Source organism: Bufo bufo, chromosome 5 (genome assembly GCF_905171765.1).
Source record: "Bufo bufo chromosome 5, aBufBuf1.1, whole genome shotgun sequence".
In the NCBI taxonomy this organism is placed as follows: domain Eukaryota; kingdom Metazoa; phylum Chordata; class Amphibia; order Anura; family Bufonidae; genus Bufo; species Bufo bufo.
Window position 1 is genome coordinate 86,434,678 of NC_053393.1, and position 15,285 is coordinate 86,449,962.

Sequence of the window (15,285 nt, forward strand, 5' to 3'; positions counted from 1 at the left end):
GGTTGCACCTAAGGGTCGGGGTGGTTGCACCTAAGGGTCGGGGTGGTTGCACCTAAGGGTCGGGGTGGTTGCACCGAAGGGTCGGGGTGGGTGCACCTAATCATTGGGGTGGGTGCACCTAAGGGTCGGGGTGGGTGCACCTAAGGGTCGGGGTGGTTGCACCTAAAGGCCGGGGTGGGTGCACCTAATCGTTGGGGTGGGTGCACCTAATGACTAGGGTGAGTGCACCTAAGGGTCGGAGTGGGTGCACCTAATGGTCGGAGTGGCTCCACCCACTTTTTTGAATTTGAATCCCAGTCCTCCAGTGACTAAATGTGCCAAGTTTGAAGACTGTGCCAATAAAAGTCTAAGAGCAGCGGCAGTTTTAAATTTTCCTATTAAAACAACTGACTAAAATTTGATTGGCGGTTATAGACTCCGCCCACTTTTTATAAATTTTAACCTTTGTCACACACTGACCCACCCTGCCGAGTTTGGGTGCTGTGGCTTAAATACTGTGAGAATGACAGCTTTTTAAATGTTTCTCATTGAAGTCAATAGGGAAAATCTGATTGGTTGTTTTAGACTCCGCCCACTTTTTAATGTCTCCAAAATGTGACAGAAATTTTCAGGTTGACCCCATGACTAAGTGACCCAAGTTTGGCGAGTTTCACTCCGAAGCTGTATGAGTGACAAATGTTTGCATTTTTCCAATAAAACTCTATGGGAAAAAAGAGGTTTTCGGGGGCCCGCCCCAGGGGCCCAGAGGGTGGGATCGGTTAACAAAGCACAAGCAAGATACTCGGGTATGTGCCGACCAAGAGTGCAAAGTTCGGTATTTATACTCCTAAATCTGTGGGAGGAGTAGCAATTTGAACATTGACATTATAGTCAATGGGGAGAATTTGATTGGTTCTGTGTGGCCCCGCCCACATTTTAGGGTCTCCGAAATGTTCTAACAAATTGCGCGTTGACCCCATGACTAAGTGACCCAAGTTTGGTGACTCTAGTTTAAAATCTGTGCGACTGGGAGCGATTTGAAAATTTTCCCTGTCAATGGGAAAAACTTGGATTTTGGGGGCCCGTCCCAGGGGCTCAGAGGGTGGGATCAGTTAACAAAGCACAAGCAAGGTACTAGGGTGGGTGCCAACCAAGTCTGCAAAGTTTGGAATTTGTACTCCTAAAAATGTGGGGGGAGTAGCAATTTAAACGTCTCATTACAATCAATGGGGAGATTTTGATTGGTTCTGTGTGGCCCCGCCCACTTTTTGGGGGTCCCCAAAATGTGCCCAAAATTTTCGGGTTGACCCCATGACTAAGTGACCCAAGTTTGGTGACTTTAGCGTCAAAGCCTGGCAAGTGGGAGAGATTTGAAAATGAACCCTGTCAAAGTCTATGGGAAAAAAGGGGGCTTCCGGGGCCCGCCACGGGGGCCCCGGGGGTGGGATCGCTTATAAAAGCACAGGCAACTCAAGTCGCTATAGGTCGAAGAAGTGTAGAAAGTTTGGGGTATGTAGCCCCAAAACTGTAGGAGGAGTAGCGTATAGAAAACGCGGCTAAGAATAAAAATAATAATAATAATAAGCTGAAACGCTTTTTGACTATCGAATAACAATATGTTGGCTTTTACAAGCCAACATAACTAGATGGTGTCTTTTTTGAAGAAACCACAGGATGTTGGCTTGAAATCTGATTGGCTGTTTGTGGCTCCACCCACTTTTCAAAATTTGAACCCAAGTCACCCAATGACTGACTGTGCCAAATTTGAGGACCCTGCCATTAACAGTCAAAGAGCGGCAGTAATTTAAATTTTCCCATATAAAACGAATGGCTGAAATGCTGTTAAAGGCTCCACCCACTTTTAAAATTGGACCTCCACAGCAGCCCACCCGCTTAACTTTGACCTTTACAGCAATCTTCCCCTTTAACAGTGACTTTCACAGCATACCACCCCCTTGACAGCGACCTCCACAGGGGCCCGCTCCCTTAACAGAGGCCTTTACTGGATCGGGGGCGTGTCCTTTTGAACAGCTCACTCTAAGACAGCAGCACTGTACTGTCTGAGTGTGAGCTGCAGGGAATAATTCACCCTCCCTCCCACCTCTGCAGCTGACAGAAGTTGATTTTTACATGCATTTTTTTCAATCCCCGTCGGCTCAGGAGTGAGAGGGGTGTGGCCTAACCAAATAAGGGGCGTGGCTTAGCGGGGCCTTGGGGTGGGGTTTTAAGTCTTTTGAGGGTGGAAACCTTGTGGGAGGGGGGTGTGTCTGGGCTCCTTCCTGCAAGATAATGCCCCTCTGGGCATCTTACTGGCTCATTTGCATACCAAATAAACAGTTTTTATCTTCTGAAAATCCATCTATTGCTGGAACAAAAGGCACATCTGGAAATAAGCTACTAAGTGCTATTAGGCCATGGCTTTACTTCAATAGCAATTATCCTTCTGACAGATTTCCTACAGCAGTGAAGAAAAATGGCTGGGTTGTTATGGAAACCTGGAGTAAAACTGTAGCTTCTATTGGCTGATAATGGTCATGTGACCAAGCTTCTATTGGCATTTTTTTGGGAATATCTCAGGAACGGTACGTCCTAGAGCAGTGGTCGGCAAGCCGCGGCTCGCGAGCCACATGCGGCTCTTTACACACTTTAATGCGGCTCTTCTGCAGGGCTCCAGATGCCATTAGCGACTAGACCCGCCGCCGCAGCTCTGCTCAATACAGCGGCGGGCACAGGAGATGATCGTTCTCAGCAGCGCAGGAGGAGTCTCTCCCTCCCCCCTGTGCTGCTGCTGTCCCCGCCGCTGCCAATAAGAAGAGGCAGGAGGAGGAGGGGAGGGGCTGTGGCCACTGCGCCACCAATGAAGAAAACTGACCTGTTAATACAAATACAGGAGGCGGGTGCCGGAATCAAATAGCCGGCACCCGACCTCTGTGACAGGGAGCTGCGATCCGCTGCAGTTGAGTTAACCCTTCAGGTGCGGTACCTGAGGGGTTAACTGCCGCTGATCGCAGCTCCCTGTCACAAAGGTCGGGTGCCGGCTATTTGATTCCGGCACCCGCCTCCTGTATTTGTATAAGAAACGTTGGTGGCACAGTGCCCCCCCCCCCCAGTATAATAAACGTTGGTGGCACAGTGCCCCCCCCCCCAGTATAATAAACGTTGGTGGCACAGTGCGCCACCCCCCCCCCCAGTATAATAAACGTTGGTGGCACAGTGCGCCCCCCCCCCCCCAGTATAATAAACGTTGGTGGCACAGTGCGCCCCCCCTCCCCCAGTATAATAAACGTTGGTGGCACAGTGGGAAGTGCCAATGAGGGTTAAAAATAATAAAAGAAAATTAACTCACCTCCTCCAGTTGATCAGGTAGCTGCCGGTCTCCTGTTCTTACTTCTTTCTAGTTTCTTCAGGACCTGTGGTGACGTCACTGAGCTCATCACATGGCCCATTACCATGGTGATGGATCATGTGATGAGCACAGTGATGTCACCACAGGTCCTGCGTCCTGAAGAAACTAGAAAGAAGTAAGAACAGGAGACGATCAATTGGAGGAGGTGAGTTAATTATTTTTTTATTTTTTAACCCTCATTGGCACTGCCCACTGCGCCACCAATGTTTATTATATTGAGGGGGGGCGCACTGCGCCACCAATGTTTATTATATTGGGGTGATGGGGGGGGCGCACTGCGCCACCAATGTTTATTATACTGGGGTGTTGGGGGGGCGCACTGCGCCACCAATGTTTATTATATTGGGGTGATGGGGGGGGCGCACTGCGCCACCAATGTTTATTATACTGGGGTGATGGGGGGGGCGCACTGCGCCACCAATGTTTATTATATTGAGGGGGGGCGCACTGCGCCACCAATGTTTATTATATTGGGGTGATGGGGGGGCGCACTGCGCCACCAATGTTTATTATATTGAGGGGGGGCGCACTGCGCCACCAATGTTTATTATATTGGGGTGATGGGGGGGGCGCACTGCGCCACCAATGTTTATTATATTGAGGGGGGCGCACTGCACCACCAATGTTTATTATATTGGGGTGATGGGGGGGCGCACTGCGCCACCAATGTTTATTATATTGACCTTGTACTAAGCATTCTGTATTCAGAATGCTATTATTTTCCCTTATAACCATGTTATAAGGGAAAATAATACAGTGAATAGACTTTCATCCTAGGAACCATGCGTGAAAATCGCACTTGCTTGCGATTTTCACACAGCCCCATTAACTTCTATGGGGCCTGCGTTGCGCGAAAAACGCACAACAGAGCATGCTGCGATTTTCACGCAACGCACAAGTGATGTGTGAAAATCACCGCTCATGTGCACAGCCCCATAGAAGTGAATGGGTCCGGATTTAGTGCGGGTGCATTCCGGTATTTTGAATGCCGGATCCAGCACTAATACATTCCTATGGGGAAAAATGCCGGAGCCGGCATTCAGGCAAATCTTCATTTTTTTTCGCCGGAGATAAAACCGTAGCATGCTACGGTTTTATCTTTTGCCTGATCAGTCAAAATGACTGAACTGAAGACATCCTGATGCATCCTGAACGGATTACTCTCCATTCAGAATGCATGGGGATAAAACTGATCAGTTATTTTCCGGTATAGAGCCCCTGTGACGGAACTCAGTGCCGGAAATGAAAAACGCTAATGTGAAAGTACTTTAAAATATTAAGTTTAAATCCCCCCTTTCCCAATTTTACATATAAAATATATAAACAATAAATAAATAAACATATTACATAGCCTTTTTAGTCACCTTGTCACCCCAAAAAATAGCATAGGACTGTTCTATTATGGGCCGAATGTTTCATAAAATGCGAAATGCACACAGCTTTTTTTGTTGTTTTTTTTTTTTTGCACGGTATTGAGTATCACAATACTTTTTTATGGTGACGAAAGCGAATCAAAATTTTGGTTTCAAAACAACCCTACGCCGATCTGATCGGCGTAGCGTTGTCACGATACCAAAATTTTGATTCAGTTTCGATTTGGCAACTAAAAATTTGATTTGGCTCCTAAATTTTTCAGTTCAGGAGCCAATGGCTACTTGGAATTTTTTTTTAGTCTGGAGCACTGTTCTGTGTGCCCGGCGCCCGCTCCCCTCCCTCCTCTCGGGGGCGGCAGCCTGCGGCTGTCCTGCCTACATGTGTGCCGTGCGGCGCTCAGGCCAAAGGAGGCGTCACTGACTGTCAGTGGGGCCGCGGCGGAGGGAGGCGAGGAGGCGGAGCTGCTCTGTCTGCTATGACCTGTAAAAGCTGCCCCTCCAGGCTGGCAGCAGAAGAACACAGTCACAGAGTAACACTGAGGCACGACTTGTTGGAACTTGGCCGACCCTGCTGGACTCTAGTCTGGACTCTGGAGAAGACACCTTAAGGCAGAGCCAGCTGAGATTGGAGCCAGGACCAGACCGACCCCACTCCAGCCAGACCCCAGTGATATATCAGGTACCGACTTCAACATTGTCCCTCATCATGTCACCCCCCCGATGGTGCAGACTCCAACATTGTCCCCCATTAGGGAGCATAATGGATGGGGGCTGACGGCTGTCATGGGGGGCATGATGGCTGACATGGGAGTAATGATGGATGGGTGCTGACGGCTGACATGGGCATGATGGATGGGGTGCTGACGGCTGACATGGGCATGATGGATGGGGTGCTGACATGGGGGGCTGACGGCTGACATAAGGTCATGATGGCTGACATGGGGGGCATGATGGATGGGGGCTGACGGCTGACATGGACATGATGGATGGAGTGCTGACATGGGGGGCTGATGGCTGACGGCTGACATGGGGTGCTGACGGCTGACATAGGGGCATGACGGCTGACATGGGGGGCATGATGGATGGGGGCTGACAGCTGACATGGGCATGATGGATGGGGTGCTGACGGCTGACATGGGGGGCATGATGGCTGACATGGGGGGCTGATGGCTGACATGGGGGGTAATGATGGATGGGGGCTGACATGGGCATGATGGGGTGCTGATGGCTGACATGGGCATGATAGATGGGGTGCTGACGGCTGACATGGGCATGATGGATGGGGTGCTGACATTGGGTGCTGACGGCTGACATAAGGTCATGATGGCTGACATGGGGGGCATGATGGATGGGGGCTGACGGCTGACATGGACATGATGGATGGAGTGCTGACATGGGGGGCTGATGGCTGACGGCTGACATGGGGTGCTGACGGCTGACATAGGGGCATGACGGCTGACATGGGGGGCATGATGGATGGGGGCTGACAGCTGACATGGGCATGATGGATGGGGTGCTGACGGCTGACATGGGGGGCATGATGGCTGACATGGGGGGCTGATGGCTGACATGGGGGGTAATGATGGATGGGGGCTGACATGGGCATGATGGGGTGCTGACGGCTGACATGGGCATGATGGATGGGGTGCTGACGGCTGACATGGGCATGATGGATGGGGTGCTGACGGCTGACATGGGCATGATGGATGGGGTGCTGACGGCTGACATGGGCATGATAGATGGGGTGCTGACATGGGGGGCTGACGGCTGACATAGGGGCATGACGGCTGACATGGGGGCATGATGGATGGGGGCTGACATGGGCATGATGGATGGGGTGCTGACTGCTGATATAGGGGGCTGATCTGAGGTATGATTAACATTGGGGGTCTGATTGGTGGTCTGACCTGAGGTATAATGGAAAATATTGTTTCTGATTATACTCCTCTAAAACCTATGTGCATCTTATAGGGCGAAAAGTACAGTCCTCAAACCAGATCGAAGATATCAGGACCACACAGAGGAGAAGCCAGCTGCTGCAGACAGAACCAGGACCAGGTGAGCTGCGGGCGGGGCGGTGGGAGAAGGGGGTCACCGAGATGTAGCTTCGCTTGTGTTGCCAAAAAATCCTTGCACAGGCTCTGGTCACGTCCACGTGACAGGGCCGGTGCAAAGAGTCCCACAGTACCCGACCTATGTGGATACTTGCATGCACAATATTCTCAATAAAAACTTATTGAAACTAAAAACAGTGTACCATCCTATGTATTTTCGGTTTTAAAAATGTGGCTCTCAAAATAAATTTCAATCGTGGTTTTGGCGAGATTTGGCTCAGTTGAAAAAAAAGGTTGCCCACCACTGTCCTAGAGAGCTGAGACCTGGTCTAAAACCTTCCCGTACACCTTATGTACCTGTGTGCCAAATTTCGTGATTGTAAATGCGACGGTGCGGATTCCTTTAGCAGACATACATACATACACTCAGCTTTATATATTAGATAGAATATACAGTCAGGTCCATAAATATTGGGACATCGACACAATTCTAACATTTCTGGATCTATGCACCACCACAATGGTTTTTAAATGAAACAAACAAGATGTGCTCTAACTGCAGACTGTCAGCTTTAATTTGAGGGTATTTACATCCAAATCAGGTGAACGGTGTAGGAATTACAACAGTTTGCATATGTGCCTCCCACTTGTTGAGGAACCAAAAGTAATGGGACAATTGGCTTCTCAGCTGTTCCATGGCCAGGTGTGTGTTATTCCCTCATTATCCCAATTACAATGAGCAGATAAAAGGTCCAGAGTTCATTTCCAGTCTGCTATTTGCATTTGGAATCTGTTGCTGTCAACTCTCAAGATGAGATCCAAAGAGCTGTCACTATCAGTGAAGTAAGCCATCATTAGGCTGAAAAAAAACAAAATAAAACCATCAGAGAGATGGCAAAAACATTAAGCGTGGCCAAAACAACTGTTTGGAACATTCTTAAAAAGAAGGAACGCACCGGTGAGCTCAGCAACACCAAAAGACCCGGAAGACCACGGAAAACAACTGTGGTGGATGACAGAAAAATTCTGTCCCTGGTGAAGAAAACCCCCTTCACAACAGTTGGCCAGATCAAGAACACTCACCAGGAGGTAGGTGTATGTGTGTCAAAGTCAACAATCAAGAGAAGACTTCACCAGAGTGAATACAGAGGGTTCACCACAAGATGTAAACCATTGGTGAGCCTCAAAAACAGGAAGGCCAGATTAGAGTTTACCAAACGACATCTAAAGAAGCCTTCACAGTTCTGGAACAACATCCTATGGACAGATGAGACCAAGATCATCTTGTACCAGAGTGATGGGAAGAGAAGAGTATGGAGAAGGAAAGGAACTGCTCATGATCCTAAGCATACCACCTCATCAGTGAGGCATGGTGGTGGTAGTGTCATGGCGTGGGCATGTATGGCTGCCAATGGAACTGCTTCTCTTGTATTTATTGATGATGTGACTGCTGACAAAAGCAGCAGGATGAATTCTGAAGTGTTTCGGGCAATATTATCTGCTCATATTCAGCCAAATGCTTCAGAACTCATTGGACGGTGCTTCACAGTGCAGATGGACAATGACCCAAAGCATACTGCAAAAGCAACCAAAGAGTTTTTTAAGGGAAAGAAGTGGAATGTTATGCAATGGCCAAGTCAATCACCTGACCTGAATCCGATTGAGCATTTCACTTGCTGAAGACAAAACTGAAGGGAAAATGCCCCAAGAACAAGCAGGAACTGAAGACAGTTGCAGTAGAGGCCTGGCAGAACATCACCAGGGATGAAACCCAGCGTCTGGTGATGTCTATGCGTTCCAGACTTCAGGCTGTAATTGACTGCAAAGGATTTGCAACCAAGTAATAAAAAGTGAAAGTTTGATTTATGATTATTATTCTGTCCCATTACTTTTGGTTCCTTAACAAGTGGGAGGCACATATGCAAACTGTTGTAATTCCTACACCGTTCACCTGATTTGGATGTAAATACCCTCAAATTAAAGCTGACAGTCTGCAGGTAAAGCACATCTGGTCTGTTTCATGTCAAATCCATTGTGGTGGTGTATAGAGCCAAAAATGTTAGAATTGTGTCGATGTCCCAATATTTATGGACCTGACTGTATATATATATATATATATATATATATATATATTACTGATTACCAGTATAGGCTCCAATTATGTACAACAGCGTCTCTCCCACAGAAGGAGAGGCTGTATTGTTGACCAGTTTCTATGGCATCTGTGCTGGTGAGGCTACGCTATTCCATGGTTGCCTTACAATTAAGCACCCCTTGCCTCCTGCTGCTGTTCTACGCTTTGATTGCAGGTGTTGTCAGTCTTTGTCATTTGATACAAAACATATAGAATGCTGTATTAGGGATGTGGTGATAAACCATCCACCTTACCATCATGTACTGCTTTACTATTTGCAGAAGTGAAGAATAGTTTTCTGGACGCCAAGTTTACATAGTTGTGTACACACCCTGCATAGCAAAGGAATTTCTGTTTCTACTGACTCAAGCAGTGGCATAACTAGAGTTCTATGGGCGCCAGGGCAAACTTTGACTTGGGCACCCCCCTCACTATAGGTTTTAATGCATTGTAGTACAATATTAAATAGAAGAGGTAGGTGTTTTTTTCTTTGTATATATTTCATTGTTTTGCCCCTCTCTGTATATATTTCATGATTTTGCCCCTCTCTGTATATATTTCATTGTTTTGCCCCTCTCTGTATATATTTCATGATTTTGCCCCTCTCTGTATATATTTTATGATAATGAAGGATTTGCTGCCAGTGGGCCTGCCACACTACCGCCACTGCCAGGTGCCCCACACCCCCATGTATGAAGCCGGTGTGTGTGCATACATAAATAAATAAAAATACTTACCTACTCTGCTCCGCTCCGGCCGTCTGTCAGTACAATCCCGTCATACCCTCTGCGGCACCGTGTCATTCAGTCATCCCGAGTGATCCCGCGAGACCTGTGACCTCAGCACCGGGTCTTGCGTTGTTACAGCTGGTGGCGCAGCACCGGAGAGGGTAGGTGGGTATGGGTTATTTAATCCGTGCTGCTGCCGCAGACTGATCCAGACCCATTAAAAAAAAACAGAACAAAGAAGGCAAGGAGAGAAACCCCATGGAAGCCCTCCATAGTGCTTATGTGGGGCTCTGTGCCTCCGTTCCGCACCGCTTCTTCTGGATTGCGGACCCATTCAATTGAATGTTCCCCCATGGCAGATTTTTTTTTTGCAGAAAATCAGTTCATGCATCAAAATGGGGTTGCCCCTGCAGCATGTGAATGGATTTCTGCATACCTTTTTCAGTTGATCGTGAAATTACTTATGTATAAGACACATTAAGTATGTACCAAAGGTTAGAAACATATGACAACAAGTACATTCGTGCATTAGCGGTACATACAACAGCTTGTAATGATCTGGTTCTTACCTTCATATGGTTGTTTTCTTGAGAGAACTTCCCACATAATAATCGAATAGCTAGAATATAAAATGAACATGGCGCTCCATTATTTATACTCATCACAACGTGGATCACAGCATAGATTTCCAACAGCTTATATTTCATGGCAAAACATGTCACTTAAAGGGGTTGTCCCACCTATACTTTTACGGCATATCCACATGATATGTCATAAATATCTAGAAGGGACAACCCATTTAAAGGGCATCTGTCAGCAGATTTGTACCTATGACAGTGGCTGACCTGTTACATGTGCGCTTGGCAGCTGAAGGCATCTGTGTTGGTCCCATGTTCCTATGTGCCCGCATAACTGAAAAGAATGATGTTTTATTATATGCAAATGAGCCTCTAGGAGCAACAGGGGTGTTACCGGTACACCTAGAGGCTCTGCTCTTTCTGCATCTGCCAGGCCCTCTCCACTTTGATTGACAGCGCCGTACAGTGAAAATGTCATCACGCTTGGTTGGCCCTGTCAATCAAAGTTCAGAGGGTGCGGTAGTTTCAGAGAGAGCGGAGCCTCTAGGTGTACCGGTAACACCCACGTTGCTCCTAGAGGCTCATTTGCATATAGTAAAACATAATTCTTCTCAGCAGTGCGGGCACATGTGAACATGGGACCAACACAGACGTCTTCAGCTGCCAAGTGCACATGTAACAGGTCAGCCAGTGTCATAGGGACAAACCTGCTGACAGATGCCCTTTAAGTGCTAGGCACAACATACTATGTGATATACAGCCATTCTCCAACTCATGTTCTTTCATCTGCATCTGTAAATCAAATAACATTACATCCAGTCTCAAAGATTGTGGAATCACATTTCCGAATAGACCTCAATCTCTTGCTCACAGGTAATAATGCCAAATTGTACTGGTTGAGAACAACCTACGAAGCCACAAGCAGTTATGTTTAGGGGCACAGCTATAGGGGTTACAGCAGTAGCAGGTGTACAAAGGCCCTAGTGTCACATGAGGGAGACACCAGTGTTGCTATTAAAGGGAGTCTTTCCCCTAAACTGACCATTATAGAACACTAACACCATGATCTGCATTATAGTCCCCATATTGGATTGCTACTTACCATATAGCTGTCCGTCGCTTATTTTCGCAAAAAAACACTTTAATTCAATATGTTAATTAGATTCTGAAGGTGCCCAGCGGCGGCGTTCAAGCGGCCGCTGCCCAGGCCCCTCGTCGCTTTTCATATGAAACCCCTCCCCTTTCACCTCTCAGGCCCGCCCTAGGTTCTTTAGAAATCCAGCGCCAGCGCCGTTCACAAGATTCGCTGCGCCTGCGCACTTCATTCCCCATTATGGGCAGAGGCACAAGGCCGGCTAGATGGATGGGCCGGCACATGCACATTAAACGCTCTTGTGCCTCTGCCCATAATGGGGAATGAAGTGCGCAGGCGCGGCGAATCTTGTGAACGGCGCTGGTGCTGGATTTATAAAGAACCTAAGGCGGGCCAGAGGGGTGAAAGGGAAGGGGTTTCATATGAAAAGGGACGAGGGGCCTGGGCACCGGCTGCTTAAACGCCGCCCCTGGGCACCTTCAGAACCTAATTATCATATTAAATAAAAGTGTTTTTTTTTTGCGAAAATAAGCGACGGACAGCTATATGGTAAGTAGCATTCCAATATGGGGACTATAATGCAGATCATGGTGTTAGTGTTCTATAATGGTCAGTTTAGGTGAAAGACTCCCTTTAAATAATACATGATTGGTAGGGGACTAGCGAACCCGACGGTTTCAGGATCGGCGTTCGGGCGGTGGATATACGGAATATAACGGAATTCTATGACAGAATGCAGAACGGAAGCCTTTAAGAGACATTTCGTCATAATAGAAGTCTATGGGCAGCATAACGGATCCGTCTGGTTTCTGTTATGCATGACGGAAAACAAAATCCTTTTCTGCATAACGCAAACTAAACGGATCCGTTATGCTGCCCATAGACTTTTATTATGACGAAATGTCTCTTAAAGGCTTCCGCTTTGCATTCCGTCACGGAATTCATAACGGAATTCATCTACCGCCCGAACGCCGAACTTGAAAATGCTGGGTTTGCTCATCCCTATAGGGGAGGCCTGTGACAGATTTTGTATCTGAGTCCACAAACTTAAAGGGGTTGTCTCACTTCCCAACAAATTAAATTTATCCTGAAGACAAAGTTGATACAAGGCACTTACTAATGTATTGTGATTGTCCATATTGCCTGCTGTGCTGGCTGGATTAATTTTTTCATCATATTATACACTGCTCATATCTAGGGGTTACGACCACCCTGCAATCCAGCATCGGTGGTCGTGCTTGCACAGTATAGGACCATGGGAGCGCGGATAGGCACTCATGCGCAGCAGCTCCTGTTCTGGACACCTCGCGTCTGCGCTGCAGCAGTGGCCGTAACCCCTAGGTATGAGCAGTGTAATGGAAAAATGACTCAAGCCAGATAGGAGGCAATATGGACAATCATAATACATTAGTAAGTGCCTTGTATTAACTTTATCTACAGGATAAATGCTATTTGCTGAAGTGAGATGAGCCCTTTAATAAATTACCACTCTGTTTATTGAAGATGACTTCTAGTCTTGGGTTAGGTTAGGAGGTAGAACTCGTGTACTAGGGGATGGAATAGCGATCCGTAGAAAAGAAAAATGGCGGCATAGCAGTAGGGATTTTTTTTAGGCCTCATGCTGTCCGCAAACTGCGGATCCGCAAAAAACAGAAGCCGCCCGTGTGCCTTCCGCAATTTGCGGAACGGGTGGCCCATTGTAGAAATGCCTATTCTTGTCCGCAAAACGGACAAGAATAGGACATGCTATATTTTTTGGGCGGGGCCACGGAACGGTGCAACGGATGCAGACAGCACACGGAGTGCTGTCCGCATCTTTTGCGGCCCCATTGAAGTGAATGGGTCCGCACCCAAGCCACAAAAAATGCGGCTCGGATGCGGACCACAACAACGGTCGTGTGTATGAGGGCCTATGGTAAGTTTTTCTGGGGGAATTTGGTTTCAAGTATGGCAGACTGATGTCGCTTATAGGAGTTTTCTCAGTACACACTGATGGCAGTAAGATATGTACGGAAATTAATATGAATAAAAAATAAATTCATCCAGAGCATTCCCTCTAAAATATCAAATTCTAAGTCGTCCTCATCTACTCATACCTGTACATATCATGTTTAACACTTTCTCGGCTGTTTTTGATGTTCGGCTCATACATCTCTGGGGGCATGTAAATAATGGTGCCTCCTGTTGAATTCTGGTCACTTACTGACAGCGACAACTTGCGCCATTGTGAAAAACCAAAATCGGCTATCTAAAATGAGAAAAAGGAAAAAGCTGGGTTTGTGATGTGTTTAAATATAATCTTGGCATGGCAGTGTAGATTGTCTACATAATTCTTAAATATACAGGCATCGTCAGAAGGGAATTGCACTTTAAAGCAGCGGAATAATTATTTTAATTTTTTTTATGTATTTATTAAAGCGATTCTGTCCCCTGGATTCTGCCCATAGAGCTGCGGACATGCGCTGCTAGATCGCTGCTAGCACATCTGCGATATACATTACACATAGCTCTGAGTGCTTTTATTTAGGCAAAAAAACATTTTATATATATGTAAATGAGGCAAGGGGCTGTTAGTAACATTTCTGGAGCCCAGCCACGACCACTGTGAAGGAGCCCAGCACCGCCCCGCATCCTCCGAATCTCCTCCTTGCTCCCTGAGGTCACCAAGTTAGAGCGCCGTAATTTCACGATTGCGCTAGTACGTGACATGTCAGTGTCGGCATAGTGTTCCTTCCCTGTGCTGGCATCAGCCTCAGAGAACGAACTGCGCATGCGCTAGCTGCGAGATTACGGCGCTCTAACTTTGTGACGTCCGGGAGCAGGGAGGAGATTCGGAGGATGTGGGGCGGTGCTGGGCTCCTTCACAGTGGGCGGTGCTGGGCTCCTTCACAGTGGGCGGTGCTGGGCTCCTTCACAGTGGGCGGTGCTGGGCTCCTTCACAGTGGGCGGTGCTGGGCTCCTTCACAGTGGGCGGTGCTGGGCTCCTTCACAGTGGGCGGTGCTGGGCTCCTTCACAGTGGGCGGTGCCGGGCTCCAGAAATGTTAGTATCAGCCCCTTGGGCTCCTTACTTGCCTCATTTACATATATATAAAATCGGTTTTTTTGGCTAAATAAAAGCACTCAGAGCTATGGGGACTGGGAATTGCGCATGTGCTAGCAGCGATCTAGCAGCACATGTCCGCAGCTCTATAGGCAAAATCCAGGTTGCGGAATCCCTTTAAAAAGTGTGAGAGTGGCACTAAAAAAATGAAGCAAGTCACACTGACTTCCACTGCTTCGATTCTGATGCCCACCATGCCCTCTCTGGTCTCTGCTTCCTGTTGACGAACAGGAAATGACTGCTCGGCCAATCACTGACCGCAGCGATGACCCACCTCAGACAGTGATTTGTTTGAGTCTAGGGGCACCAGGAGTCAGAGACCAGCTAGGGCCTGGAAAGTATGGGGACGGGAGCAGCAGTGGACCAATGGAAGTAAATAAGACAATTTGTGTTTTTATGCCACTCTCAGCCCTTAGAGGGAATCAGTCAGCAATTCTTTTTACAATGCTAAACTGCTGACAGCACTAGCTAGCAGCTGGGAAGAGCAGTACAAACATACTTTTATCATCATGTGGAGTGAGAATATGAACATTTATTCTGACAGATTCTGCCACATCTGCTCAGGATCAACCCTATTAACCAGTCATACTTTTTGGTAGGGAATAGGGATGATACCTGTTTTATGAAAATGATACCGGTCACTAAAATCCTCATTCACAAGTCTTGTGAAAGAGGAGCTCAGTGCATCATGGGAAGGGGCCTAGTGCGCCTCAGCTTTCCAGTGCTATCCATGCCCCTTGGTGAACAGAATCTCTAATTTGCAGAAAGAATAAGAAGTCTTTTTTCTTGAAAATGCTTTAGACCCCATAGACCCTACAGGGAAACTTCCCAGTGGGCCG

General features: G+C 47.5%; 1 protein-coding gene across 3 annotated transcripts in view; it reads right to left on the reverse strand.

Annotated features, from left to right (window-relative positions):
* RIPK2 (receptor interacting serine/threonine kinase 2) overlaps positions 1–15,285 on the reverse strand; it is a 76,645-nt gene that overhangs the window by 40,611 nt on the left and 20,749 nt on the right. For all 3 annotated transcript variants that reach the window (XM_040432273.1, XM_040432274.1, XM_040432272.1), the window contains 2 exons: positions 13,442–13,593; positions 10,244–10,293 (listed from right to left, as the gene is read on the reverse strand). In XM_040432273.1, coding sequence (XP_040288207.1) covers positions 10,244–10,293; positions 13,442–13,593 — 202 coding nt within the window. The remainder of the gene's footprint in view (positions 1–10,243; positions 10,294–13,441; positions 13,594–15,285) is intronic.